This window comes from Osmerus eperlanus, chromosome 14, assembly GCF_963692335.1.
Source record: "Osmerus eperlanus chromosome 14, fOsmEpe2.1, whole genome shotgun sequence".
In the NCBI taxonomy this organism is placed as follows: Eukaryota; Metazoa; Chordata; class Actinopteri; order Osmeriformes; family Osmeridae; genus Osmerus; species Osmerus eperlanus.
The window spans coordinates 12,321,222-12,346,717 of record NC_085031.1 but is presented as its reverse complement, the minus strand read 5'-3'; the positions used below and the strand labels follow the sequence as shown (position 1 = coordinate 12,346,717).

The 25,496-nt window shown below is 42.4% G+C and overlaps 2 protein-coding genes across 2 annotated transcripts; both read left to right on the top strand.

The window, feature by feature from the left end:
* Positions 1-1,524: 1,524 nt before the first annotated feature.
* rtn4rl2a (reticulon 4 receptor-like 2 a) lies at positions 1,525-7,121 on the top strand. The gene is made up of 4 exons (XM_062477922.1): positions 1,525-1,684; positions 2,440-2,666; positions 2,921-3,154; positions 3,377-7,121. The coding sequence occupies exons 1-4, from the start codon at positions 1,627-1,629 to the stop codon at positions 4,247-4,249; spliced, it is 1,392 nt and encodes a 463-aa protein (XP_062333906.1). The 5' UTR covers positions 1,525-1,626; the 3' UTR covers positions 4,250-7,121.
* LOC134033913 (CD209 antigen-like protein C) lies at positions 6,879-25,066 on the top strand. The gene is made up of 6 exons (XM_062478196.1): positions 6,879-6,884; positions 13,653-13,743; positions 23,379-23,648; positions 23,759-23,907; positions 23,993-24,099; positions 24,212-25,066. Exons 1-6 carry the CDS (start codon positions 6,879-6,881, stop codon positions 24,357-24,359), a joined length of 771 nt encoding a protein of 256 aa, XP_062334180.1. The 3' UTR covers positions 24,360-25,066.
* Positions 25,067-25,496: the final 430 nt, after the last annotated feature.

Sequence of the window (25,496 nt, the reverse complement as noted above, 5' to 3'; positions counted from 1 at the left end):
TAAGACTGCATTTCAAACACACAGCTGGTGGCGTGGGAGTAGAAAGGGAAAGCCTGTGTGTGTGTATGTGTGTGTGTGTGTGTGTGTGTGTGTGAGAGAGAGAGAGATAAAGAGAGAGAGACTTAGTCATGCATGTGGGCTGGAATGTTAGCAACATTGGGTCCAGATCGCCAGAGGAGGAGGTGTGAAAAACAACACAAATGGATGAATGGATGGATGGTTCCCCCTGGCTTACTCATTTGTTTATCTGTCTGTCTGACTGACTCTCTGACTGACTGACTGACTGACTGACTGACTTATTGATTGACTGTCTGACTGACTCTCTGACAGGCTGACTGTCTGTCTGACTACTTGTAGCCAATTACCTGAAGTTTCAAAAATGTAATCCAACTTCTGTCTACCTGCATATATGTCATCAGTCGCCCTTCAGTCTTCCTGTCTGTCGGTCTACATGCATGTCTATCCCACTTATTTACCTGTCTATTGGCACTACAAATCTCTCATCTCTTTTAAATCTCTGTCTGTCTTCATGTTCCCTCGTTTTTAGCTAAGTGTGCCTATGCAGTAAGCTACCAACTCAAAGGAACCCCAAAACCTACTCCTAAAAAAAATTGTTCTCTTACTTCCACCTGCAGTCCCAAAATGAGGGGGTTTGTTATACAATTGGACACAAGCTTAAACTTAATACTTAAGAGTCAATAAGCTTTGGTCTAGTTCTTATTAACTGACTGACTGACAAGATACCCAAGTTGATCTGAGTTTCTGTCCCAGCCATGACACACAAGTGTTGAATTTGAAATTATAAAGCCATTCTGAAGTGCATCATTTTCACCATCACCCTCGTCAAAACCATCAATATTATGACGCTCCTCATTACCAGTAACGCAATCATCATAATCTATTCTGGTTCAGCTCATGCATGACTGTGTCTCGGTCAACCAACACTTTAAATCCTACATCAAATATGTCGTTCAAAAGTGTCGATTTTTTGACTGCCTCTTTCTTTTGGCGGTAAATGGGTCCCTTCGAGTGCTTAATCATATTTCAGGGGTTTACTCCTGGCCTCTATGAATCACATCACCACTATCTTCTTTTCATTCAACTGTTTGACTCTGAGAAATGCCGGAAGCAGACCATACCGGCCTCTCTAAACGCAAGCCAGGAAGTGAGCCTCTTGCCCATCTCCTACCCGTCATCCGCTCCTCCACAAAGCGCAGTCATTACCGGGCACCGTGCCGTTCCTTAGTCCCCCCTTCCTTTATCGGTATCTCCACGCCTCTCTTCCTTTCATTTGTGGTGATGCATCGAGTCTCCTCCTTTCTCTTGTCTGAGACAAGGAAAGGTCTACTAACTGCGATTGCGCGCGCTCAGTTCTCCAAGAATCCTCCCTCCCATCCTCTTTTCGTTGTGCGCCACCCGCCCGCATTATTGACCCGGGCTGTGACGTATGAGAGATTCCATGGTGCCCACTGCCGTAGGCGCTACGACAGCTCGAGTATAAATGGACACCGGGTTCTGACAATCGGCACTCTCTCAGTCGCTCCGACTCAGGAACCAGATCATCAGCAGAGATAGCAGGCATTACTTCGCCCTTTCATTCTAACTCGCTTTCGACTTTGGTTCAGGATGGAAACCCCTACGACTGCTCGGAGCCGACGATGCTCCATCATACGCAACTGCAAAAGTAAGTTTCATTCGTGTCTCCTGCGATTTATGTGCACTTAGATGTCTTGCATACTTGTGAGCAAATTATCATTGCATTACGCATTTGATAGGATTGTTGGATCCTTAGTAGTCTAAATTATGCAGTGTTTAATACATTGAGTAACCTGGGAAGTTTTGGTATTGTGTTGGGAAAAGTTTAGTTCTGTTTCATCTGGCACGTAGGCTATACCTTAAATATGGAACTGGAGTTTGTAGCATTCATTACATTTTGGGGTTGTAATTATCTAATTATGTTTTACCTATTGCATTCCAATTGCACTGTGCGTAATTGTTGGCGCAAATAGAGTGAGCTATCTGAGTTTTACGCATAGACTTTGCAACACCTACACCCACTGAATCTATCCTCTGCGTCATATTTCGTAATCATATGAGGAATTGTAGACGCAGCAATGTTCATATTTTGTAATATAACTCGAGAAAACCTCTGCAATGCTTTAAAATGAGCCTACCGGGGAAATATTTCCTATCTTAAATTGCTTGATTGATGTTTAAAAAGTCCCAACACTAGTTATATATATATTGTTATGTATTCTACACAGAGAAAACCAATGTTTGCATACGAAATAAGCAATTTTCTATTTCATTAGCGGGAGTGCAGCGGGAGTGCCTATAGTCATTTTAGCAGCACGGCCGTTGGACAGCTCCTTGGCCGAACGGCCTCTCGCTCAGCCCGCAGTTGGACTAATTTTTCACGGTGACCCCCTTTTTTCCCAGGTGGTCTCTCCATGTGGCTGGTTGTGTGGTTGGTCCTTGGCAAGCCCAGTCCGGCTCAGGCGTGCCCGCACTTGTGCGTGTGCTACCCGACGCCGATGACCGTGAGCTGCCAGGCGCAGAACTTCACCCTCGTGCCAGCGGGAGTGCCCTACGACTCGCAACGCGTTTTCCTCCAGAACAACCGGATTACGGAGCTCAGAGTGGGCTCTTTCGGATTTGGAACTCAGGTAAGAGAAATATTATGAAGTAAATAGAGAGACAATGCAGACTGAACTGTTTGAACTGTCAGACAGACAAACTTAGTTTGTGAGTTTTACATTTATTTAGTGCCCTTTACTCAGAAAAAAATAAAAATAAACCTCAAGTGTTCATTGTGTGTCACACGTTGCCATATATAAATAGCTAGATAAACAAACGGCATGTAGATAAATATAGATCAATGATCAAATTAAACATGATCCCTATTGAACCCTCTGTCCAGGTTCTGTGGCTGTTCTCCAACAACATCACATGGATTGAAGCTGGTGCTTTCAGTGAGCTGAGGGACCTGGAGGAGCTGGACCTTGGAGACAACCCTCACCTGCACAGGCTGGAGGGGGGCGCCTTCCGGGGCCTGGAGAAGCTCCAGAGTCTCCATATGCACCGCTGCAAGCTCAACGCCCTGCCCCATGACATCTTCCACAAGCTCTACAGCCTGCATTTTCTTTACTTGCAGGTAGGTACTAACACACACGAATGCACACACACGGACACACACACACACACACACACACACACACACACATATACACCGGACAGACATACATACACATAGAGCATGCTCATCGCGTACACTCATGTCAACACAAAAACATACTCACACACACATAAGATTGTTTTGAGAATGTTGGAAGCCTTCCTCTCCCTAACCCAGCCTCTATTTCCTGCCTCCTTTTAGGAGAACCAGCTCCACTTCCTGCAGGACGACCTCTTCTCTGACCTCATCAACCTGAGCCAGCTCTTCCTGCATGGCAACCGTATCCGCACACTGTCCGAGAACGTGTTCCGTGGCCTGGTCAACCTGGACCGCCTCCTCATCCACGACAACCGCGTGCGGCAGGTCAACCGCCGGGCGTTCCGCGACCTTGGCCGTTTGACCATGCTTTTCCTGTTCAACAACTCCCTGGCGGAGCTGCCCAGCCAGGCTCTGAGAGACACCCAGGGCATCGAGTTCCTCCGTCTCAACGACAACCCCTGGTCCTGCGGCTGTGAGGCCCGCTCGCTGTGGGAGTGGTTCCGTGGCGCCCGCGTCTCCTCCTCCGAGCTGATGTGCTCCTCCCCCTCCCATCGCCGTGGCACCGACCTGCGTTTCCTGCGCGAGATGGACTTTGCCCCCTGCCCCCTGCCCGACCCCGGCTCCATCGGCGGCTCCACCACCACCACCTTCAGCACCAAGACTCGCTGGTGGTTCTCCAAGAACAAGCCCCAGTCCGCCAGCAAGGGCCTCTTCGAGAAAAGCTCTGAGACCATCAAGGCAGCCCCCTATGGTGGCAAGAGTCCCTCCTTGACCACCTCTGTCAAGTACGAGCTGGGCGAGGAGGAGATGGCGCTGCCAAAGCTGGAAACCGAGGAGTACTGGGCCAACTACGGCAACGAGGATGCGGGCGCCACGCTGCGCTGCTTCGAGCTCGAGTGCCCGCCTGACTTTGACCTCCTACCTCCCTCGTCTGCCGCCGCCCCTTCCTCCACCCCTCCCACCCCCTCCCTCATCTCCCTCCTGGCTCTTGCTGTCCTCTCCTTCACTCTAAATCTGCACCTTCTATTTGGCTGAACTCTTTAGTTTTGTCCGATGCCCTTTTTAGGACAGCGAGGACCCATCCACCTCCCTGTTGAAAACTCTGCCACCCCCCTTTGCCTAAATGTTGAGAATATCTTACCTCAACAGCTCTGGAGATAGGGGGGTATAGTTAGAGAGATAGAAACATCTATCACACACAGGGCTATGTACACACTACACTGGGCTGTTGAATGTTAACAGCTAGGGCTATAGGACTACACCACCAACAGGTGCAGGTGCTCAACTATGACCCTTGTGATATCACAACGGTCAGAGGTCACACTGCCAGTGTTGCCATGACAATCCTCAGTGCTACTGCTAACTACTACTACTACTACTACTGTTGTAAATGGTTCTCTCGGTGTTGTCACTTAAACTAAACTTCCTAACAGTACAACTAAGATGACATAGGTTCAACTAGCTGCTAACAACAATAAGTACTGTTAGCATCAGCGCTACCGCTACAGTTTTGTTGATAGCTATACAGCAGCCATAACTGCCATTGTTGCATTAACTGTAACAACTGAAGATGTAAATAGATTCATTGACATGCTAGCTGATGTTTACATACCCACCATGTCTGCTGTGAACATTTCATTTAAGCATATTCTTTCTATTGAAAGAGTGAAGGTGATTTTGTGCAGGGCTGAGCAGAGAATAAAACAAGTAAGGGATTTGGATTGAAGGACAGTCATTCAGAGAGAAAAAGAGTTGAAGCTAGATAGAGAGTGGTAGGATGAAATCAAGAAAAGAAGAGGCAGAGTGAAAGCTAGGGGGGGAGAACGAGCATGCAAGAATGCTGTTGCGATTCTACGAGGAAAGCAAGGCAGCGGGGAAGTGAGGGATGGACGGCAAGGTCAGAACAGGCAAGAGAGAGTTATGAAAAGACTGAAAGAAGCTAGAAAGAAATAAGCAGATGGTGTACGCGACAGTGCTGGCCCTAGACACTGAGACAAACGGAGAGACAAGTAATACATTCATTGCATCAAGCATTGTTTTATTAGCCATTTAATCATTTCGTGTTTTTCACCTCTTGTAAATGTTATGTCATCTCGGAAGCCACAGGGAAATAATGTTTCCTGAAAGGCTCTGATTGGTGATTTCTGTATGTCATACAATTGATTGTTGACAGAATGTGAGTTTACGAATGAGCTGTCTGGATAAAAGAGTGATGGAATATTCTAAATAACCTTGTGAGACATTTCTTTGGGGACATCTCCTTCCTACAAATATGACCAACATAGCGAGTACACTCACATCTCGGAAGGCTAAAAGAATCTCAAGAACCTAAGAGAATGAGACTCTCATCTCAAAAATATCCTTGCACTTCTCACCTTGTCACCGCCCTCAGCCCTCAATCCTTCTGCTTTCAACTGAAATGTGAGCAAGACAATACATGACATTGAGCAAGAAAAGTGAAAGGTCAGAAACTGGCCTCATTGGCACCCGAAAAAAGGGAGAGAAAGAACTGGAAATAGGGCGCGGGATGACTAAAATGTGACAAAACATGTCTGAACCGAACTCCAAACCCACCCTTGGGAATAAACTGACTAACCAGACCTTCTGTTGTCCTAGTGCCGCCCACAGGATGGACATGGACATCTGTGGTTGGAGACTGGGGGAGAATGGATGTATAGATGGATGGATTGAATGATAGATAAAGGTATTTGCAAACATATGGATGAATGGATGGATAAAAAACAGTCTGGCAGATTATTCGATAACTAAGATGCCAAGATGATGAGGTGATTCAGTGATGGACAGACCGACTGGGGACAAACTGTCCGGACAGACAGACTTGTATATGCTTTTACAACTAAGTATAACCAACAGAAAATAGATAGACAGACTGAGAGAGAGTGAATAACAGAGAAAAAGATCGAGGGGGAGAGAGAGCAATCCGATTGGTGTAATGCTGGGTTGACGTCAACTGGAAGTGACCAAAAACAGGCATCCATTCAACTTCACACTTCCTTCACTTCATTCACTTCCCCATCCCTCTTTCCTGCTTTTCCTCTCTCCTATCATCCATCCTCCCAGCATTCTCTCTTAGTCTTCATTAGGCTTCATGGGAGATCGGATTTAAGAGGCGTGATGACGTCTTTACTTATTTTCGCCTCTCCTCTCGATTCTTTCTTTTTTTCACATGCTTTCGTGTTCACCTGTTCCTTTATCTGGTCACCTCTCTCTCAATCCTTTTATGAAGAGTTGAGTGAAGAGAGGCAGATGGAAAAGTAATATAGAATGGGTGGGAGAGAGAGCAGTTCCTCTATCTTATCTATCTTATGAGGCTTGTTGCCGGTAGGTGGGAAGGGCAAGGACAAGATCTGGGAGAGTAGGAGGCCAGCGAGGCGTATGCAGACCCACGCACAAACAAACACACATATACATACCTACACACACACACACACGCAACTAAATGCAGGACAGCTCTAATGGTTATGTACTTGGAACATGTTTTGGTTTTATTTTAATAATACTTACTTGGAGCTTTTCAGTATCAGTGAATCAACAGCAGGCTGTTCACTAACAAGAAAATAGTCCAGTAGTTCATACTGAATATACTGTATCTCGAGTCTCCTGACTATGTCAGAGTGTTTGGCCTTTTGTGTACATGTCGACCATGAGGGTGAGGTCAAACTGGGCCTTGGTGCTCTTTAGCTGCCACAACAGTAAGGTCACTTTCAGATGACCAAAGCACCATTCAACATAGCATTTCAACCCTGTGTGAGTTGTTTGTATTTGTTTGTCTCTGTATGTGTGTGCATGTGTGTATGTGTGTGTGTGTATACACACTCAGGCAAAAGAGCATTTATTGTTTTTGCTCGTCTGTGGGATTGATTTGTCAATCTGTCTAATCTCTTTATTGTAAAAGATGAGTAGAAGGCAACATGTGATCATAAATAAATATGTACATTTATTTGAAGAAAAAAAATCTCTTTGTGTGGGTGTTTCATTTTAAGCCCTGACTATCATCCAGATACTGTTACTGAAGTCCAGAGGGACATCCAGCTCACACATACACACAAATACACACACACACATACTATAGTTCCAGGCAAATATATATCTTAAGTTAATAGTAACCAATAGCAACACACAGGATAATGACATACCCAAAGATTGAATTCTTGAACATACAATGCTGCTGCACCGATCAGCTCAGTATACACAATTGGTGGCCAGAAGTCATTACCAAGCAACACACACACGTTTGCACACATGCCACACAGGCAGCTCCAAAAAGCCTGTGCCTAGCCATTATCTTTGTCTTGTTTCTATATCTCTGTTGATCTCTCCCTTCCTCTCTTTTTTCTTCCTTCTCTCTCTTTCACACACTCCCATTCTCTCACGTGTCATCCACTTCTTTCTCACCACCTCTTTCTATTGTCTCTCTCTCTCTCACTCTCTCTCTCTCTCTCTCTCTCTCTCTCTCTCTCTCTCTCTCTCTCTCTCTCTCTCTCTCTCTCTCTCTCTCCATCTCTTTCTCTGTGTTTGGGCAGATGGTGATGGTTGAAAGCAGCCGTGCAGGGTAGGCACTGCCAGCTTTGAGTGTGGCCAAAATCAAACAACGCGCCTGTAACATGACACCAACACGTGACAGTATATACATATCCACAGGAAAGTAGCTGTACAAACTTATCATCCATGACTAACACAACAGCTTTCCAAGTCTATATTAGGCAGGGGTGAGGCAACACTGTGGAGGGACACTGTCCAGCACCCTGATTGGATGGGGCAGACTGAGTGACGCAGTGACAGCACGCAGGATGCGTGGGCATTGATTGGATGGCGTCCATGCCAATCAACGGCGAGGCAGTGAGATCATTTGTGAGATCACAGAAGCTGGGCCTCTAGAGGAAATATGGGTACTGATGTGAATATTAATGAGTCTGAGTAGTGAGTCAGAAGAGCGGGTGAATGAAAAAGAGAGAAAAAGATGGAGAGGACAGAGAGAGAGAAGGGGGGGATGAGGTAAGGTGGAGATAGGGGTGTGTCTCCAGGCGTGATTTCGCAACACAAGTCTGTGCGTCAACAGTATGATGTACCATAGAGATAATGCAACTTGCCTGTACATTCTATTCACAAGCAGACACACAAACACTCGCAGCCAACTAATTTTTGCATCTTCTTTGCATCTTTTTTGCCATGTTTTGTTGAAAAAACACCCACGTCATTTTAAAAGATGTTCTTCTCTTGTCTTGTTCTTTCCATCCCTCCAAACTGTAACCCTTTACTGCTTTCACACATCCCTCCCTCCAACGCCGTCATCAGACGTCACCGACCCTCCTCTCCCCCTGCGTCCATCGCACCTTTCTCTAACATCTTTCTTTTCAATATGACACTCTAACTCAGATAATCACAGGTTGCAACATGTTAAAACTTCTCCTTTTTGTTTCTCTCTCTCTCTCTTTATGTATGTGCAGGATGACTCACACCGGGCTCTGATCTAACTCTACCTGGTCTGTTTGCCACTTTGTTATTTCTTTGTTCACTTCATGTCGGCGTACTGTGCCCTCATCACATTTTCGCATTTTCATGTCTCTCTTTTTTCCTCTGCCGTTATCTAAATTATTAAATCTGCCGATTTAATTAGTGCTTGACTCAAATAAAGGAGAGGAGAGTTGTGTCTTGCTAACAAGATCTCCCTCAAAAAAGCCTTTGATTTGGATCTTGAGTATCTGTATGCATGCCGCACAAATCCATGCACACAGACACAAGCACACATGCACATACACATGCACCCACACACATGTACACTCAGGCAAATGTTCGTCTGACAATGTGTCACCATGACCTTTCTGACAGTCCTCCATGTACAAGGACATCTGACTGTCCCCTGCATGTCACTGTGAAACGGCATACATTTATGGAACAGTTTCATTTTGCACAGAAACATGAAAAACACACACACAAAGTACGCACTCCAACACACACACCCCCGAAAAGATGCCAAACTGTTGCAGAGGAGGGAGGGAGGCAGCTCAAACATGGGGGATAAAAAGAGGAGCAGCAGAAGAAATGTGATGTTTTAGTCACGTAGTTGGATCCTTCTCTCAGCGAGAGAACATTTGGAGGGCTTATGTGCTTACGCACACACGCACACAGACACACAGGCATACAGACACACACGCACACAGACACACACACACAGACACACACGCACACACGCATACAGACACACACACACACAGACACACACACACAGACACACACGCATACAGACATACACACAGACACACACGCATACAGACACACACGCACACGCACACAGACACACACACACGCACACAGACACACACACAAGCACACAGACACACAGGCACACAGACACACACGCACACAGACACACGCACACAGACACACACACACGCACACAGACACACACGCACACAGGCACACAGACACACACGCACACAGACACACACACACGCACACAGACACACACACACGCACACAGACACACACGCACACAGGCACACACACGCACACAGACACACACGCACACAGACACACACGCACACAAACACGCACACAGACACACGCCCGCGCTGGCAGTGTTTAGTGTCGTCAGAGCGCCCGCTGGGAGACAGACGTTATTCCTCACGTCACTGTCACACAAAACGCAACACACACACATGTGCAAACTCTGCACACGTGATACACACACACAGACACACACACCTCATGAGGCAGGCAGGCACACTCACACCAAGCTCCAAAGCCTAAATAGCCTAAGACTATGTCACAAGATACGCATGAACAACTGTGTTACAGTGTATTCCAGTGATATGATATTGCATATTGCATTAGATAACTAGGTAATGTGTGCACATTTTGTTTATGTGCGTGCATGTGTGTGCGTGTACATTATGTGACGTATGTTCACTGGCATCGTTCTTCAACCTCTAAGCATGTTTCATTACCGGAAGTTCATCGAGTTCTCGATTCCCTCCCATATAGAGTAATTGGGATTAATCAGGTATGCTCAACTCATCTGTGCTTTATATGGGTCTGAGAAAGTAACCTTACAATGACTTTGATGACATTCATGCAAACTTCTATAACATAAGGATTGTACAGGAGAAGGTACAGTGTCACTCCAATAATCAGTCACGTCATGGACTTGCCAAGCAGTGAACAGATGACTTAAACCATCCGCCCCTAGAACGCTTTAGGTGGGAAACAAAAGATTTGTTAGGAGAAATGTGACAGGCTTGTCATTGTGAAAATGAAATGACATGAATGAAAGGCTCCCCCACCCCCTCCTCTGTCTGTCTGTTTTGCTAGCTACTATTTCTGAAACATCTTGTGTGACTATCTTCCCTGCCATCCTCACCTCCTCACACACCCCCCCCCCCCCCCCCTTCGCTCCCACTGTTCAGCTCTCCCTCTCTCTCCCGTCACACTCCACTGCTATTTTCACTCTTTCTCTCTCCCCGTTTCTCCACATCCAAGTTTCTGTGAGACTCGTTAGTCGAGCCCACTCCGATCCTGCCCATGGCGCAGTGCAACCACTCCTGTCAATCTCTCTGCCTCTCCTCTCACTCTACCACTCTCATCGCTGTATGTATGTCAATCTCTCTGCCTCTCCTCTCACTCTACCACTCTCATCGCTGTATGTATGTCAATCTCTCTGCCTCTCCTCTCACTCTACCACTCTCATCGCTGTATGTATGTCAACTTGTCTTTGATGAAACATAAACTATATGACAGTCAGGAGGTTGTTCCATCCCACATAGCTTTAACCCAATGTAACACATATGCACACACAAACACACACATCTCCCTCCCAAACACAGGACGGCCAGGAATCGCATCTGTGACGAGAGGATTATGTCACCATATCTTTGTGAATGATGAGCATGTGACACTGCTCCCCTTCGACCTCTATCTGCCTCCATTTTAGAACCAGTCCTGAACCGCTCTCGTTTCACCTCTTCCTCTCTCTCTCTCTGCCCGTGCCCCAACAATCTTGCCAAAGATCTAGATAGATTTAAATTTATGGAAACATAGGCAATATCCCAGAATAACAATCTCCTGCTGTAGGTGACATGTTCATAGAAGTCTTCCTCTTTTAATGGAAGTTTCTTTTTCTGTTTCTCCTTTCTTTACTATCCTTACAATGCTACAATTCATTTTTGCCATATTTATCCTGTGACAATTGGGACAGTGTGCTTTCAGGTGGAGACACTGCAAAAAATGGCATAATTTCTCACTCTTTCTCTGAGTGTGTGTGTAAAAATAATGTTCAGCTGCATCATCATGCTTTTTTGGGCTTGCCTGGTCTGACATTTTTCATGATCCTCTCTGATGTCGACAGGTCCTTCTGTCTGTCCGCCCCTCCACGACTCATCCTACTGCAGAGCTTTACTCGTCTGTCAGTCTACAGTGCCAGCTGAATTTGGCTCCTTTTCTCTCTCTCTCTCTCTCTCTCTCTCTCTCTCTCTCTCTCTCTCTCTCTCTCTCTCTCTCTCTCTCTCTCTCTCTCTCTCTCTCGCACTCTCCATCTACATTCGTTTTAATTCTCAAGTTCAAGTGACTCTGAACCGTGTATAAACATTAAAGAAATAATGCCAATACCAATGGAATTGCAGGTATTTGAGTCTATGGATTAAATCAGATCAGGAATGGTGAAAGTAAGGTTAAATTAAAATCTACATTTAATAACATTGCAATTGAATGAAATCAATTACAATTACAAGGCAAACATGTTACAAAATGAAGGTTAACTCTCATCTACTCTACCTTGATTATTGTAAACCAGAGAGAGAAAGCAAGAGGTGAGGAAGGAGAAGGAGTAGGACAAGCCAGAGCTGAGGAGAAGGCCTGCCTCAGGAGATGAAGAATCCCCCAGAACAATGGTTCACAATTCCCTTCATACACAACAAGATAAACCAGTTGCTTAATATGACTAGCAATGCAACAGTTAGTTACACAATGAGGTGTGAGACCCATCAAGCAGAGACTCTGTCCAGCAACTCCAGATTTGAGCAAATGAGAGGAGGGGAAGGGTGACACCCAGCCTTACACAACTTTTAAATGAATTTGGGAAGCGCGTGACAAACTAATTGTTGTAGGTTGTCCTTGCTTAAGGGTTAAGAACTAACAGGTAAAGGTTGTAGGCTACTGATCACAGTCTAACATCTGTCAATATGGAAAACCTTATACATAGACGAGAACAGAGGAAAGTTGTTGTCCTGCGCATTTTTCAAGACGGACTGCATGAGATGATTCTGGACACGGCATTTAGAGCTTTAAAATATCATCCTGAAAGTATGTCCTTGTATGTCATTATGACACGTAAGTAAAATCAAGATTATTATTTTTTTCTGGCCCGTGTAGGCCTATGTCTGGACAGTTTGTTTTTGGTTCCAAAATAAATCTTACAATTTTGAAAAGGCCATAAGGGCTTGTAAAACAAACCATAGAATAGTATTTGGCCGGGTTTCCCAGATTCGTTAAGAAGCTCTGTTTTCTATAATGCTGTTTGTATTCTATGGTTTTTCAAGTAATATAGGCCCTTTTAGGCAGGTAAGTACTGTATATAGGCCTCTCGTTAATCCAATATTTTCCAGTAGCTTGCTTTTAAATGCTTAGTGGGTTTTGTAATGTATATACTCTTAATGCACATATATTTCCCTTCCTTTCATTTAAACTGTTGTATTTATTTTATGAATTCACTTAATTATTTTGTAATTTTTGTTTGTATAACATGTCATGTTTCCTATAATGTAATAATAATTCATGCTATGTGTGTGCTTTGTAATATGTTGGCACCTCACATTCCCTAGGAGAGTGCTCGATCGTCTCATTTCAGAGAGGTCAGGGATGATTATTTACAGTTCTCCTATATTGGTCCAAAGCAGATTTTTTGCTTCCCTCTGGAAAATTAGTGTCAAACATAAGTTTTTGTATTCCCCCTCCCCTCTTTTCCTCTCTTAAAGCGCATTGTATTGCCATCTGGTATGAAATGCGCTATATAAATAAAGTTTGATTTGACATCACATGGGCTGATGTTTTGAAGTAGGGGTTAAATTCTGGTTCGTTTTCTGCATGTCTTCCCCTCTCTTTCTCTTCTGTATGCCCTATATATTCTTCATCTATCAAAAAATGTGTTAAGAAAAGGAAGCTTTTTTTCTACATGATAGATGTGCTATTTTACACTTCCTTCAAACAGTTGAACAGTTCACACTCTCTCTGGGAGAACACTGACAGATTAGCCCAAATCTCAATACGATTATGGATGTTTATATAGGGTAGCAATTCATTAATATGACAACAGTTTATATATGTTTTACTTTTCATTAATTCTACATAATGATATCATAATAGTAATGATATCACATGCTGAGCCCAATTCTGATAATGAAACTCTGATTCAGTCTCTCAGCAGAGGGAGAGGAGCCCCTTCAGAGCTGCTGTAGTGTGTCTGGGTCTGCTGTGTGTTCTCCTGCTGGCTGGGATCACTGGACTGGGCCTCCACTGTGAGTCGGATGGGTTTCAACCTACACTCTCCCAGTACTGGTGAACCATAAATAGAACCACATTTTTCATTATGGGGGAGGTTGTGTTTTATTTTTTTGACCCATTCAACTCATTACATTTGAGTAAAATATTAAATATAACTCTAATTCTCATTCTCCTTCTCTTTGACACAAGGCTGCTACCTAATAATTGGGACTTGGTCCCATTACATGAACTTCTCTTTTTATAGATCAAGTGTTCAGAGGTCAATATCGCACTGGAATGACAGACCATCAGTTGAGATACAACAATCTGACTGTAGAGAGAGACCAGTTAGAGATGGAAAGAGACCAGATACAGACCAGTTACAACAACCTGAGTGCAGAGAGAGAAAACTTGGAGACCAGGTATAAGACTATGACTGCAGAGAGAGACCACTTAGAGACCAGGTATAAAACTGTGACTGCCGAGAGAGACCAGCTGGAGAGGGAAAGAGATCAGCTACAGAGAGAATCAGACCAAATTAATGCAAGAATCAGAGGTAAGCTAACAAGCCCTAATTTCTATTCAGTCCCAGAGTTGAAACTCCTGTACTTGTTCTCCTTTGTCATTTCTGACCCCCTTTTCCATGTATCTGTATTAAAAAATATAGAACTAGAGAAGCCCTGTTTCCAAGGATGGACTAAGTCTGGCAGTAGCTGCTATTATGTCTCTACTGAGAATAGAACCTGGGAGGAGAGCAGACAGGACTGTCTGAACAGAGGAGCAGACCTGGTGGTCATAAGCAGCAGAGAGGAACAGGTGTGAGAGAGAGAGAACATGAAGAGGGTAAGAGATGAGCTTTAAATTGAGGATTAATGCAGTGTGTTTCATGTTCCACCATCTATAGACATTCATCAACGAGCTGATTGTATCCAGATCCAGTTACGATATCTGGATTGGTCTGACTGACAGAGATAGAGAGGGGATCTGGACATGGGTGGACGGAACACCACTGGCCACAGCGTAAGACTGAATATCATAGATCTGAGTCTGATTGAGTTACAGAAGCAAATGAAGGACTAGAGAGTGATATGTGTTCTGTACACTGCAGGTACTGGCAAAGTGGACAGCCTAACAGCCACAAAGGAAGAGACCAGGACTGTGTGGAATTTGTGCGTAAGCAGTCAGGCCAACTGGGGAAATGGAACGATAGGGAGTGTTCTGTAAAAAATGAATGGATCTGTGAGAAATAGGTGTTCTCACTGAGTAGTGACGTTGATGGCATTAGCTACTGTACAGCAATTACAGTGATTTTACTCTAGCAGATTAATAAATATGATGCTTAGTATATAAAGTCCTGCTTATTTTGTAAACGCTTTAGATTTTACCTGCATCCATTTCATACCTCTCCAAAATTGTATTTGTGTGTGGAATTATGTTTAATGCTGAATAACTTGGCCCATGCCATAAAACAATATACCACACAAACGGGAACACATTTAATTTAAAATGTTTAACAAAAATGCTGTTCTGGCTTGCTTACTGTGTCACACTGCCCTCTTGAGTTCAGTGCTGTCAAAGTTATTTTCAAGATTCAGTTTAGGACTCCATAGACCAGGGGTGTCCAACCCTGGTCTTCGAGAGCCGCTGTCCTGCATGTTTTAGATGTTTCCCTGCTCCAGCACACCTGTTTCAAATGAATGGGTTGTTATCAAGCTCTGTGTAAGCCGGGTAATGACAATTCATTTGAAGGGGTTGGCCAACCCTGCCATAGACTGTTGATATGTGTGAGGTAGGACACACAGAGAGTAAACGGTCTGGACAGGACAACAGCTGTTGGCTGTTGGTTAACATTTATTACATGCTATTTTATAATGTTCAGGCTTATAGAATGCATGCATGTTATTCTCAGACATTATTCTCAGACATTATACATCAGAGTTAGTCTTCCCCTCTCTGGGTTGTGAATAACAAATCAAAATGTAGGCTGGGAGATACCCTGCCTTCACCTTGTATATGCTAAAAACTTAACTTGCTGGGTGAAGTTTTTGCTTGACACAAGCTCACAAAGACTAAAGGTTACATACTGTGCTGACAAGCCAACCCCTTACAAACTTGAGAAAAAAAACACATCAGAAAGTCTGAGGAAGTAGATGACCAGCACTCACACTCAGAAGATTGGCTGTTTGCACAAGCTCACAAAGAGAGATGAGGCACTGAGACAAGCTCACAAAGAGAGATGAGGCACTGAGACAACACTGACAGACAGCTACAGTGTGAGAGGAAGAACGTTTTCAAACCTAAAGTCAGAAACCTTACACATTATTGTAATTGTGAGAAAAGTGAGTGAAGATGTCAGAAGAAATCTATGCAAACACAGCTGAGATTGTAGCTGAAGCTTATTTTAAGAAGAAGAGGACCATCAATATGGGTGATGACATTTATAAAAATGTGAAGACCTCCTGTCCCAGCACAAGAGAAGATCCATCTACTGCTCAGATATCAGGTAATATTACATCTCTGACCTTGGTGGGGACACACAACAGAGATAAATGTGAAGTGTAGGGAAATATATTTTTAGTCTAGGGAACACTGTATGAATCTCTGATCAATATTTACATTTACATTTATTCATTTAGCAGATGCTTTTATCCAAAGCGACTTACAAGAAAGAGCTTCACAAAAAGTGTAATGATCATAAACAACGAGATAGCCCCAAAAATGTTGCGGGTAGCCAAAACATGAAGCATACATTGTGAAAAGCAAATAAGTGCCAATGGGTAGAACCAGAAGAGCATGTAGTTAAACAAATTACAATTAAACAACATAATCCTCGAAAGTGCAAGAGTGTAACTGTAAGAAAGCAAGCAACAATAATATAATTCACAGCGAGTACAAGTAGTTAAATCAGTTAATCAACTAAACAACAAGTGCAACAAGTCCCTCAATAAGTGTCATTGTGTGTGAGGAAATAAACTACCATCTGATCCAACAAATCTTTTTTAAGTACCGTTGTACTCCTGGAACAAGTGCGTCTTTAGCCTTTTCTTGAAGGTGGAGAGACAGTCAGTATTTTTGATGGAGCTGGGGAGATGATTCCACCATTTACAGATACATGTCTTCATTTATTAGACGCTTTTATCCAAAGTGACATACAAATTGCAAATAGTAAGTGAAGCAGATAATTAAAGACTAGAAGTGTGCAGTTCTAACAGTATAACAGTGTTTAGTGCCAAGGAACGGTCACAGACACAGTATAACAATAACATGATCTCAACTATGGATCAGAAAATAAGCAGACAAACAACTGAAGTAATACAGCACATGTTTGAGACTTTATAGATCCAACTTGTACATGCGATTTAATATTCAGGTTATGATCCACAACAGGCCTCTCAACCAATATATTATCATTCACATGTTTATTAGTTCGCTAACAACAACATGTTTAGGTCAATTCAGCTAGAGATCTTCACCACTTCACCATAAGATCTCTTCCATGTCATTATTACTAGTCCATAGACGTACACTCACTGGCTACTTTATTAGGTACACCTTGCTAGCACTGGGTTGGACCCCCTTTTGCCTTCAGAACTGCCATACTTCTTTGTGGCATAGATTCAACAAGGTGATGGAAACCTTCCTCAGAGATTTTGGTCCATCTTGACGTGATAGCACCACTAAGTTGCTGCAGATTTGTCAACTGCACATCCATGATGCGAATCTCCCATTCCACCACATCCCAAAGGATCTCTATTGGATTGAGATTTGGTGACTGTAAAGGTCATTTGAGTATAGTGAACTCATTTTAATGTTCAAGAAACCACTTTGAGATGATTTGACCTTTGATACATGGCGCATTATCTTGCTGGAAGTAGCCATTTAAAGAAAGGTACACTGTGGTCATAAAGGGATGAACATGGTCAGATCGTTCATGCAATTCCCTTCATGATAAATTGGCTAGTTTACACTTCCTTCGTGTTTTTGTTGTTTTAGCGGGTGTTAAAAATGTAATACGTTTGCTACTGTTGCTGAAAAGTTACAGAAATTTACCGGCAGGACAGTTTATCACAACGTGTGTTGCCTAAAAAGTACTTCCTGCTGCTGAGCAGCAAATTTATCATGAAAAGGGAAGGGTGGTTTCACTGTTTTCAAGAAAATGACGAATGCTCCTTATCAGCTGCTGTGGTATTCTGCACTGGGAGAACACTGACAGATGGTTCTAGATCTTTCTATGATTATGTGTGTTTGATATGGGGTAGCAATACATCAGTATGAATGTCAAAATGTATATATGTTTTACTTTGGATTAATTCTACAAAATTATATATTAATAATAATGATCTTACATGCTGAGTCCAATACTTATAATGAAACCCTGTGATTCAGTCTCTCAGCAGAGGGGGAGGAGCCCCTTCAGAGCTGCTGTCGTGTGTCTGGGTCTGCTGTGTGTTCTCCTGCTGGCTGGGCTCACTGGACTGGGCCTCCACTGTGAGTAGGATGGGTTTCAACCTACACCTTTTCAGTACTGGTGAACCATAAATAGAACTAGACCTTTTTTATGTCACTGTAATGATACTGTAATTCTGTAATTCTCTTTGGACATGAGGCTGTTGCCTAATAGGACCTGGTTCCTGTACATCAAATCCTCTGTTTCTCTTTTTCAGATCAAGGGTTCAGAGGTCAATATCATGCTGAGGTGAGAGACCAACAGCTCCGATACAGTAACTTGACTGCTGACAGAGACCAGCTAGAAAGGGAGAGAGACCAGTTGAAGCAAAAATCTGACCAGCTGAATGAAAGAATCAGAGGTAAGCTTACATAAGTTGTCATTAATCAGTGTTGTGATTAATGACACAAGTCATTTAGCATGTTCTTCCTGGTCTGATTTGTCACATGATCTCCATGTCAAAAATATATAGTTCTAGAATGTCCACAAGGATGGTGGAGGTTTAGCTCCAGCTGTTATCATATCTCCACTGAGGCTAAATCCTGGGCTGAGAGCAGACAGGACTGTAAGAGCAAAGGAGCTGACTTGGTGGTCATAGACAGCAGAGAGGAACAGGTGAGAGCCAACCATTTCAATTGATGTGATTACCTTGACAACTCTGAGCCCAACACTGAATCATGTAATTATCTACTTTGTGCACTAGACCTTTCTCCAAATTTTTGGAAAACGAGTCTGGATTGGTTTGACTGATAGTGAGATTGAGGGGACCTGGACCTGGGTGGATGGAAACAAACTGATCAATCCATCACTAAAGTAAGACAACAAAACCTGTTGCTTATAAATGTTCATTATGGTATGACTATGATGATAATGTGTGGTGTTCTCTGTGTGTGGATTGTAGATTCTGGGATAAAGGGGAGCCGAATAATGGAAAATCAGGGGAAGATTGTGTTGAGTTTGACCCCTCTAAAAGGGCTTGGAATGATGTGCCTTGTGCTTACAAATTGCATGCGGTCTGTGAGAAATAGGCCCAGGTTTTACAGTTGGTCTATTGCTCTCTTTTCCCTGTCAGAAAAGAAAGGAACAACATTATCTGCACTGTCTTTTTAAATAATCTGTTGTAGAAAGACAACAATTGTGGTTCTGCCATGTGTATGGATTTTTTTACATAATGTGTTCATCATTATTCCTCATAACTTGTCTGTACATTTATTATATTTCAATTTGACATTGTTTTCAAGTAGCCTACTACGACAACAGAATAATAGAATAACTGAAATTCAGTTATGGCTTTTGATTTTGGTTTGTGCTTTATTTATCTGAGGGCCATAGACTAATACCGGCACAGTTAACATTTTGAGTAAAATTAAGAATAACAAAAAATTCCAGACAATATGTGACCCGGGAAAACATGCTTTGTCAATACAAATTAATCAGGTCAACTCTTGTATGAATCAAGTTAAAGTATGAACTAAATAGGCTATTATTTTATTTTATTATTTTTTTTTATACACTATTTGTGTGGCTGACTGTGACAGTGATGGTGTCCAAACATGCTTTGTTTTCAGTTATTTAGCATTTGGCATCAAGGCCGTAACCATGGAGTCAACATTGGGGGGGGACTTATTCATTTTTTAATGATTTTGGAGAGCATGCATGGTTGCCTGTCGTAGCGTAGCACATTTATATTTTTATATCAATATATTGGGGGGGACATTTTGACCAGATTTGAATATTGGGGGGGGGGGGTGTCCCCCCCCCCCAATATGTATTATGATTACGGCCTTGACTGGCATTAATAAAACATATTCTGCCCTCAGTGTCACACTGGCCAGTTGTGTTCAGTTAAAATGTCAAAATGTTCTCTTCAACATTTAGCTTAAAACATAGGTCCATGTAAGGTAGGACACTATATGCCTGCACACATGCAGTACATGACAGCTATGTGTGTGTGTGTGTGTCATCAGAGACTACTGCTACAGTATCATTAAGCTGACATAGAAGCCACATTCAGTACCACAAGTGGAGTTTAATCACTCAGTGATAATCATAGTTATTGCTTTTACAAATATGTCCTGTTATTCTTATAGTTCTGTTGGGTTGAATCACTCTGCCATTTAGGCTTCACGTTCTGCTTGTACACTGATTATATATCTATAAAATGCAATTGTATTAAAAAAATCTTTTTACAAATAAATAAGTTGAGTCAAGAAGAATTACTTAATAAGAGTATATCGTACAAAATAGTATCAACAATTTAAATCCTAAAAAGTTGCAAGATGCATCAGATTTTAGCACAGTTTGCGACTACAAATATTAAATTATTGTTTGGCTAGCGGCTACCCTGCGAAGACATGCTGTGCACACAGGGGAGAAGTGGAGACAGAGATCCACTTCCTGTAACACTGTGTGTGTTTCTGTGTGAGCATGTGTGTGTCTGTGTGAGCATGTGTGTGTGTCTGTGTGAGCATGTGTGTGTGTCTGTGTGAGCATGTGTGTGTGTCTGTGTGCTGCTATAGCTCATCCTGCAAGCTCACAGAGCCATATGGACCACAGTGTCCTACACTGATTCCTACACTACAATGCATCCTAGACCCTAGGACCTTCATCAGGAATAATACGTACCTGTGCTGTACAACAATACAGGTAGGTACAACTCTGTGGTAGAACATATCACTGTAGATCAAGAGGTCACAGGTTACAATCCTACACCTGTATGTTGCTTTAGCATTGGTGGAGAGCTACAGGGTGGAAGACATGGTGAAGAAGAAGGGGCTGAGCAAAAGAAGGTTAGAAACACTGAAGACTAGAGGGCACTGAAATCAATTCATGTTGTGTTGTAGTGTTCACACCATCACAGAAACACTTTTTCTTATCTTTCAAACTCTTTCATGAATGAGTTGGCCTGTGCAATGCAAGACTATACTGCATGCTAACCATAAACGCAATATGAGAGTAAATGTTTACGTTACTTTAAAATGTCATTTTTTGTTCTTGCACTCTTTGCTATCCAAATAAATGGAAAGTAATGATTCTAGTGTAAGGCAATTTCCTGTTGTGAAGAATTATAAGAACTTACAATGATATTGAATACACACAGAGTGACTGAAGCTTTCTGTCATCCAAGTTACAGCTTTAATCAGAAGATATAATGATGTACAGTCATGGCCATAAGGTTTGGCAATAACAAATGTTGTGTTTTGCAAAGTTTGCTGGTTAAGTATTTGAGGAAAATGTTTTTACATGTTTCTATAGAATACTGGAATACAATAAGGCACATTTCATATTTTCTTAAGCTTTTTTTGGGGTGAAAATGTTCTATATATGCTAATAGTCCCCTCTTTTACAGCAGTCAATCTGCTCTTAAAATCCAACCAGAATGATAGAGTGATTTCACCTGGCTAGAACTAGTTCACTTACCCCTGTGCTGATGATATGACTTACTGAAATCATGTTAGCAGTCATTTGCTTAGGCCCAGCAAGCTTTGCAAACACAAAATGTATGTCGCTCCCAATACTTTTGGCCACGGCTGTATGCAAACATGTTGGGTTGGTTATAAATAGGGGGTGTATGGTGTAACCATAGTTTGGAAATGCATGTTTATTTTGGACTTTGAAATATTTACATGTACGTTTACATTTATTCATTTAGCAGACGCTTTTATCCAAAGCGACTTCCAAGAGAGAGCTTTACAAAGTGCATAGGTCACTGATCATAACAACAAGATAGCCACAAAACATTGCGAGTAGCCAAAACATGAAGCACACATTGTGAACAACCAAAGTAAGTGCCAAAGGGAAGAACCATAAGAGCATGTAGTTAAACAAGTTACAATTAAACAACATGAACTGCTATAAGTGCAAGTGTACCTGTGGAAAAAACAAGCAACAATAATAAAAACAATATATCACAGCAAGTACAAAAAATTTAAATCAGTTACCACTAACCACAAGAGCAACAAGTCTCTGAGCAAGAGTCATTGTGATCCTTGAGGAAACTAACATCGGGTCAAGCGAACCATTCCTAAGTACCGTTGTACTCCCGTATATATACAGATGATGTGGTTGATAACTTTGACTGGTGGTTTCTTGGTGAAATGTGACGACTGCTGGGGGACTGACAGCACACTTTCACTTTTGTGTCTTTGAATTTGCCTTGCCTAGCTCATATTCCACAGGGAGTGTGTTGGAACGCTGATTTAGCGTTAGTGGAAGTGTGAGAGAAAAGAGGAAGAAAATACAGTGGGACAGAGCACAAGAGCAGGGTTATAGCAGGACATCCAAAACCTGGATTTTCACTGAATCCTTTGAGGAAGCTTGGAAGAAATAACTGTTCGCTTCCATAATTGACCTCTGGTGGAACTATGACTAGCATGTATGAGCATGTCTGATTGGTGGACTGTTCTGTGAGAACTTCCGACCATCAACAAAACATCCTCCTTAGCCCCTTAAAACTGGGTGTCACGTACTGTCAAACACAGAGACCCAGAGCAGAGCTGTGCAGAGCACAACAGGGCACAGTGTATAGTTACCCCTCCACAGTTGAGCTGAAGAAAGAAGAAGTTCATGTTTGAGATTCTAGTGTGTGAGAATACCAAAGGAAATCTATACAAAGATGGATACAATTCAAGGAAACGATCCTAATGATGAAATGGAGACCATGGAGTTGGATAACAGCATTTTCAACTTTAGTACAGGTGTGTAATATTACTGTGTTGCCTAATGTTACACACTAGACAGTGTTGAGGATACACAATGACACAAAAGGTACAGTGATGTTATTTGAAGCTATCTAACAAAAAGTCAACTGACATGAACACAGAACAGGGCTTAGCTGAAGCTGCATAGTGTTGATGATGAAACCCTGTGATTCAGTCTCTCAGCAGAGGGGGAGGAGCCCCTTCAGAGCTGCTGTCGTGTGTCTGGGTCTGCTGTGTGTTCTCCTGCTGGCTGGGATCACTGGACTGGGCCTCCACTGTGAGTAGGATGGGTTTCAACCTACACTTTTTCAGTATTGGTAATCAAAAATGTGAATGGGGTGGGGTTGGAGTGGAGTGCTGCAGTGATGCATGCAATTAAAAACAATTATATTGTCTATCTAATTGCTTACTCAAGTTGTATTAAATAATACTGTCATTCTGTCATTCTTTTTGAACACAATGCTGGCACCTACTCGTTGGGATCTGGTTCCTGTAAATCAAATCCTCTGTTTTTCCTTTTCAGATCAAGGTTTCAGAGTTCAATATTACACTAGGATGAGAGACCAACAGCTCCAATACAGCAATTTGACTGCAGAGAGAGACCAGCTAGAGACCAGTTACAACACCCTGATTGCAGAGAGAGACCAGCTAGAGACCAGTTACAACACCTTGACTGCAGAGAGAGACCAACTAGAAAGGGAGAGAGGCCAGCTAGAAAACAATTACAAGACCCTGATTGAAGAGAGAGACCAGTTGAAGCACAAATCTGACCAGCTGACTGAAAGAATCAGAGGTAAAAAAAGAAGAAGCTGAAATTAGTTTTATTTAAAATAAATATAGGAGTTGAAACATATAGCTGGTTTGTTCCTAATTTTTCTATTCCATGTCATCTGTTTTCCCAAGTTATTGCTAAAACTTGTCCACAAGGATGGGAGAAGTTTGGCACCAGTTGTTACTATATCTCCACTGAGAAAAAAACCTGGGAGGAGAGCAGACAGGACTGTCTGAACAGAGGAGCAGACCTGGTGGTCATAGACAGCCGAGAGGAACAGGTGAGAGTAACATTAAACAATTAAACATTATTGTATTATCTGGGCAACTATAATGATTGACAGTATTGTTTGTCTTGTACCCTAGAGTTTTCTCCTTAGTTTTGGGACAACAGTCTGGATTGGTCTGACTGACAAAGATACAGAGGGAATCTGGACCTGGGTGGACAGATCACTGACCAATGGATCACCAAAGTAAGACAGTTGAATGAAGTGCTAATTCGACTTGAGTAAAATGTTCATCCTATACATCATATGATTATGAGGATAATGAATGAGTGGAATTTTCTGTGTGTGTGATTGGCAGATTCTGGGCAGACGGGGAGCCAAATGACGCACACAAGGAAGGGGAAGATTGCGCCGAGCTTTACTTCCTTCCAAGAAAACCATTAATGTCCTGGAATGATATACCATGCAGTTTCAAAAATCATGCAGTCTGTGAGAAACAGGACTAAATTTGACAGGTACAAGTCTATCAATATTTTACAGTAATAGTCTACAGATCAGTTGCTGAGAAAACTATTTATTATGGGGGTTTAGGTTTGAGTGCTCTGTTTTCTTCATCAAAGTGCATGAAATGGAAAATATAAATATAAATTCTTGAAGAGACAAACATATAATATTTTGTCTGTTTTGGTGATATTTAGATTTTTCTTTTTACATATATATTTTGGCCTGCAAAACTATTACTTTTCAAATATTTGAGAACTTCAATTTTGTTACAGTAAGAATCATTTGATGCTAACTCTGACTGGGAAAGTGCCATGTATGAAGCTTACTCTGGTTACTCATACTAGTCCCCTCAATGTACAGTAAGAATCATTTGATGCTGGGATATACAGAACTGAAATTATATGGGGGGTGTATTTCAGGGCAGGGCTGTAGAAATGAAGTGACAACTTTGAACTCAATCAAATTCCAGAACCCTGCTTTCTTGCCTTTTTCTAGATTTGTGTTTTTGGTCACCCAGTATTTAAAATGTTATGTTCTAGTTTAAAGGTGTTTTGCTCCTGTTTATGTAAAATTGCTTAACTACTGAACTGACTTCCGGATATACTTCAATGCCTTCCGGATATAGTGAAAATGTTCATACACTCTTACATTCTCAAAGCTTCTTACTCATCCTTACAAGACTTGAGCATTTCGTATATGATTTTGTGAATGTGTTTCACATCCGTGTATGCGAGCATTTCATAGGCCTATGTATGTCTATCAAAATGTTCAGTAGTATGAATGTGTGTCAACATTTCACATGTGAACGCGTTTCATGTGTCGATGCGAGCACTTCACATGTGGATGTGGATGTGTTTGTTTGTGTAAGGAGTCGGACAGTCTGAATTATTTCCTAAACGGCCCCTCATACTCTCAAACATAAACTCATCCTATCAATTAGCCTATATTTTGCCTTTTTTTCTCAGTCTTTTACGTTTTATCCCTTTATCTTGGGGCTTGTTGGCCGCCCCCTTTTCATCCTTTTTCTATGGCATGTTTACAGCAGTACCATTTAACGAAACCAGAAGAGGGCGACACACCAAAGGTAGGCTACTGGCAAATACACATTGATACTCACAATTTGGAATGGATGATGGGGA

Bases quoted from the DNA above. Each gene is read 5' to 3' on its own strand.
- rtn4rl2a (XM_062477922.1), top strand. From the start codon at position 1,627: ATGGAAACCCCTACGACTGCTCGGAGCCGACGATGCTCCATCATACGC. The intron at 1,685-2,439 runs GTAAGTTTCATT...CTTTTTTCCCAG, and splicing joins CATCATACGCAACTGCAAAA to GTGGTCTCTCCATGTGGCTG. The intron at 3,155-3,376 runs GTAGGTACTAAC...GCCTCCTTTTAG, and splicing joins TGCATTTTCTTTACTTGCAG to GAGAACCAGCTCCACTTCCT.
- LOC134033913 (XM_062478196.1), top strand. The intron at 13,744-23,378 runs GTGAGTCGGATG...TTTCCTTTTCAG, and splicing joins CACTGGACTGGGCCTCCACT to ATCAAGGTTTCAGAGTTCAA. The intron at 23,908-23,992 runs GTGAGAGTAACA...CTTGTACCCTAG, and splicing joins TAGACAGCCGAGAGGAACAG to AGTTTTCTCCTTAGTTTTGG.